At 40.6% G+C, this 4692-nt stretch overlaps 1 protein-coding gene across 1 annotated transcript; it reads left to right on the forward strand.

The window, feature by feature from the left end:
• The first annotated feature begins 346 nt into the window (after positions 1–346).
• Positions 347–3822, forward strand: LOC103365897 (bcl-2-like protein 1). Its single transcript, XM_008293462.1, has 3 exons — positions 347–471; positions 1241–1854; positions 3171–3822. The coding sequence occupies exons 2-3, from the start codon at positions 1360–1362 to the stop codon at positions 3309–3311; spliced, it is 636 nt and encodes a 211-aa protein (XP_008291684.1). The 5' UTR covers positions 347–471; positions 1241–1359; the 3' UTR covers positions 3312–3822.
• The last annotated feature ends 870 nt before the right edge of the window (positions 3823–4692 follow it).

The raw sequence follows: 4692 nt of genomic DNA on the forward strand, positions 1-4692 counted from the left end.
ATACCTTATACAGGTGTATGAACACTGCAAAGATACACATAAACACAAGCTGAAAGGCTTCATTAATTGCACTGAAGTTCAATTTAAACAAAATTTAAACCCAACAGATTTAAATACCTTAATCAAGAATCACAGAATAAAAGCAGGTTTGGAGCCACTCAGTTTAGATTGGTTAATATGGAAGTTAAAAAAAAAGAGCAGATGCTGTTAAGCAGCCTCTAATGATTGTGCTGTCATTTCACGGACTTCTTAATTTCCGGGGTGTCTCGCTCGTTGATTGGTGCAGCAGCATAAGGGGGCGGGACTTCAATCTGATACGGCAGCCCAATTGGCCAACCGCCAGCATGCATCACTGTTGAGGCCACCTAGTCTGCAGCTGCAAAAATGTCGGTGTTGTGTTTGTATTCACAACTACATCTTTTATTCGCTCCATAGCTGCGTTCTCAACTGGAAAATAACCTTGTAGCGGCTGTAAGTATAAATGTCAGTGATGGTTACCTCATATGAGCACGCTGAATGTAGTTATGGTTGTTTTTGATGCGTTTCCTGTGGACTGTGTAGCAGCTAGTTAGCACACGATGCTAAAACTGGTAGTATCTGAACTACGTGACTTGTAGCTGGAGCTGTCAGCGATGGCAGGTTGGCATCGCAGATGTCTGGCGTGATATACGTCGTAATTATTTAATATTACTGAACCTCATGATGCTAAGCTTGAAGTGCTGCTTGGTAGCTAACGGTAATGTGTGTTTGCTCATATTTAGTGTTATTTTGCAACGTCTGCTACATATATTTTTTATACGCTTTTCTTGCCTGTTAGTTTCCCTTCAGCTGTGTATAGTTAGAAAATGTAGAAGCAGGTTGCTACAACATCCACTGAATATTGTGAGAAAAGAAATGTGACTATGATGTGCCTTGATCTTATACTCGCATTTAAACTTAAATGCCATGTGTGGAAATAGACTTTGTAGGAAAAATCTGGAAGGGAGTGTTTATTCTAGCAGGGAGTTAAAGCTGGGACATTGCCTTGGATAGGTCATGTCGACCAGAATGTGTTGATGATAATGCAGTGTGTCCATTTATTTCTGGGAAACTGATGGAATTAAAATGTTACCAGTAGAAATTATGAATGACGGATGAGCCTTTGTTTGATGTGTTTTTGTCTTGGGATGATGACCAGAAGGCGTTGTTTGATTGTATAAAGAGCCATCAGTGTAACCGTAACATCCCTGTATGCTTCCAGGCTTTCCAGGCTGCCTTCGCAAGTGAAGAAGCTCTACAGTGACAGCTGGCAGACTGGGAGGAATGGCAGAAGAAATCATGGCGTCTGATTAGGCTGGCTCTGTGTCGGAGGCTCACAGCATGGAAATAATGTCGTACAGTAACAGAGAGCTAGTGGAGTTCTTTATAAGCTACAAGCTGTCTCAAAGGAACTATCCAACGTCTCTGCTGAGGCCGGAGGATGCTGCAGGAAGGACTGAGGGAGACAAGACCAACTCTGCTGCCAGTAACGGCTTGCTGGTGAACAGCAGAGGCGGCATAGAGGCTGTAAAAGCAGCGCTTAAGGACTCGGCAGATGAGTTTGAACTTCTCTTCACGCAAGCTTTTAGTGACCTGTCTTCACAGCTTGACATCACTCCTGACACGGCCTACCACAGCTTCAAGAGTGTGATGGACGAGGTGTTCAAGGATGGGGTCAACTGGGGACGTATAGTGGGCCTGTTTTGCTTTGGCGGTGTACTGTGTGTGGAATGCGTAGACAAGAATATGAACGAGCTGGTTCCCCGCATCGCAGACTGGATGACCATGTACCTGGATGAGCACATCAGTCTGTGGATCCAAAGCCAAGGAGGATGGGTGAGTCAGCAAGGGATGAGTGTAACGTGTTGTTTAAGGTACTGTGACTGTGCTTGAGGATGTGTCAGTCCAGTACAGACCCTATGAAACAGATCGAGGTTGGCCAATGATGCAGCTGATACATTATCATTATTGCAAATGTGTTTCCACTATAAGTTATAATCATTCATTTATGGTTGGCAGTGTGCTCGTGTATTGGTGCCACACCTATTCCTGAATCACTCGATATAAAACTACCCCCTTGAGATTCTTATGATAACATACTCAGATGGGAAATATTGAAGCTGTGAGGCTAAACAGCTGCCATAAGATTACTCAGCACTTTCCGACAACCTAAGTTTAGGTACTGGAATGATCCAAAGTTTAAAAAAAAACAAAACAACAATTGCTACGTTGGTGTGTCACAAACCTTCAAAAGTAAAAACAAACAGCTGAAGATCTCCTTTAACGAGAATGAAATGCTCACTGCACAGTTTGAAATGTGCTCCGCAAAGTAAATTATTTAGAGATGAATTTTCCCGTAGGACAGCAGCTGCAGTCAGTGTGGATACATACCTGTGATGGAGGAGACTCAGAGTACTGCTGCGTCACAGTACGGTTTACCGCTGATGCTCTGTGTACTTCTGCTTAATTAAATGGCTTATAACTTGTAAAGGTTACAGACTTTTTAATATGATTATTATATAGAGAAAATTAGGCCGTGATGTTCAGTGAACAGACTTAATGTTCAGTGAGTTCTGCTGTGTCTCCATAGCTGTCACAATAATTTAAATTACATGACATTTAAGGAGAAAAAAAGGAGAGGGGAAATAGTATAAAAAAGGCGAATACACATATGCACATCTACGTACATGTATATCCTTAAACATAGATACCTACAGACAACAAAATAATTTCATAACCTGAACCTTTGACCCCTAAGTTGAGGAGATCTGGTGGCTCTGTTGCACTACAGAAGCATGGAAAAATGGTTTCCATCCCTCCAGTAGAGTTCAGAGATTTAGAGAATTCATGTCAAGGAGCGCTGAAGCTGTTCTGGCTTCATGAAGTGTCACCGAGACACTAAATGTTTGTTTTTCCTGTCACCTGTCCGCATTTTATGTAAGTACTGTAAAAAGTAAGTAAGTTAGTGCCAACAGTTTATGTATCTCACATCCTGGAGACAAGCATGTAGACATCCATCATGATATAAACTACTTCAACATTTGAACAAATCAATAATGCAGGTTTAAACATCTCGACAATAAATGAGCAATTTAGACATCATTATAATTCCTCTCTCTCTCTCTCTCTCTCTCTTTTTTTTTAAATTCCAGGAGTGCTTTGCTGAAATTTTCGGGCAAGACGCCGCCGCAGAAGCACGGAGATCTCGGGATTCTCTGAAGCGATGGCTGCTAGTCGGAGGGGCGCTGCTAACGGGAGTGCTGGCTGGTGTGCTCATCGCTAAGAAACAGTGAAGGTGCTGCGTCTCGCTCGTCACGGCACATCCAGTGTAATGCTACGCCAACAGAAATAAAACTAAATAGTTAATGTTTACAAAAAAGCCCAGTCTGCTTGTGCACTGACAGAATGTGGATAGGCTGAAGCAGTTTGTGGGAGTGTCCATAATATGTAGCTTGGTGAGCCGTTACACTTCTCACCCCGCTTTGTCCAGTGTCTTTTTATTTTTTTAACACACGGCACAGTATGTGACTTGTTAAAAGGGTGTTACTCTCCAGACTGGAAGTGCTTTAAATGAACCTGATAAGCTAAGAGTGAAACAGCTGGTTTGATGAGCCCGCTTATTTTTATTTTTTGTTTTTTTTTTCCTTTTGTGTATTATCCAAGGACCAATTTTTATGACTTATAAACTGACAGCTGACAGAGAGTATAAGTTATATTTCCTTTTCACTGTGTAATGCTCAGCTCCTTTTGTTGGCTGTACTGGAGTTTTAAGCATGCTTCAAAAATAAATATATTTATGTTTTTCTTGTGTCTTTCATTTTGTTTTTGTTGTTACAGATTGTCCAGAAAAGAAATGTGAACATATGCACACAACTATATTCCATATCCAACAAACTGTAGTTGTGTGTTATGACTTCCATATGGCGCACAGCAGTGTCCCGACTCCTGTTTACTTTCCTTCTCCCAGACCTTTGAATCACGTCCCAGATTTACGGAGTGATTCAAATTCATACAATTGTGAAATGAAATGGAAGTCGTGATCTATCACAGTAGCAAAATTCTCAGTCCGAATTATGTCTTTTATAGACATATCTATATAAATAGATACAGACGAAACATATTTAATTGATTTTTTTTTTAATTGAATGTGACATTTTAACAGGAGCAGATGAAAATGTTTTAAATCCTCTTTAAATATTTATTATAAAGCGTCATAGATTAATTTGTACACACTATTCATTAAAAATAATAAGGTTCGTGGATGTTGACTCTAACAAGTGGTAAACACACCTAAATAGTGTATATTCCAACAGATTGACATACAAAGGATATTAATATAAACATTAAATGAATACATATGACTATTTAAATAGTTTGAAGTTAGATAAAACGACATTAAGATGTAGTGCATAGTGGACTAAATTGAAAATGTCTGAATTGGTTGTCTGTCTCTAAGTGTAGCCCTGTGATAGACTGGTGACCTGTCCAGGGTGTCCCCTGCCTTCACCCTCAGTCAGCTGGGATAGACTCCAGCCCCCCGCGACCCTAGTGAGGATCAAGCATTGTATAGATAATGGATGGATGGATTAATTGCACACATAAACAGGGCTTAACAAATTTGCTAGACCACCAATCGGTGTGAGGTCTATGCCACAGCTGCCCTAAAATAACAGC

Source organism: Stegastes partitus, unplaced genomic scaffold (genome assembly GCF_000690725.1).
Source record: "Stegastes partitus isolate 25-593 unplaced genomic scaffold, Stegastes_partitus-1.0.2 Scaffold888, whole genome shotgun sequence".
Lineage (NCBI taxonomy): Eukaryota > Metazoa > Chordata > Actinopteri > Pomacentridae > Stegastes > Stegastes partitus.

Coding starts and splice junctions, on each gene's coding strand:
- LOC103365897 (XM_008293462.1), top strand. CDS start 1,360: ATGGAAATAATGTCGTACAGTAACAGAGAGCTAGTGGAGTTCTTTATA. Junction 1,855..3,170: donor TCCAAAGCCAAGGAGGATGG/GTGAGTCAGCAA, acceptor TTTAAATTCCAG/GAGTGCTTTGCTGAAATTTT.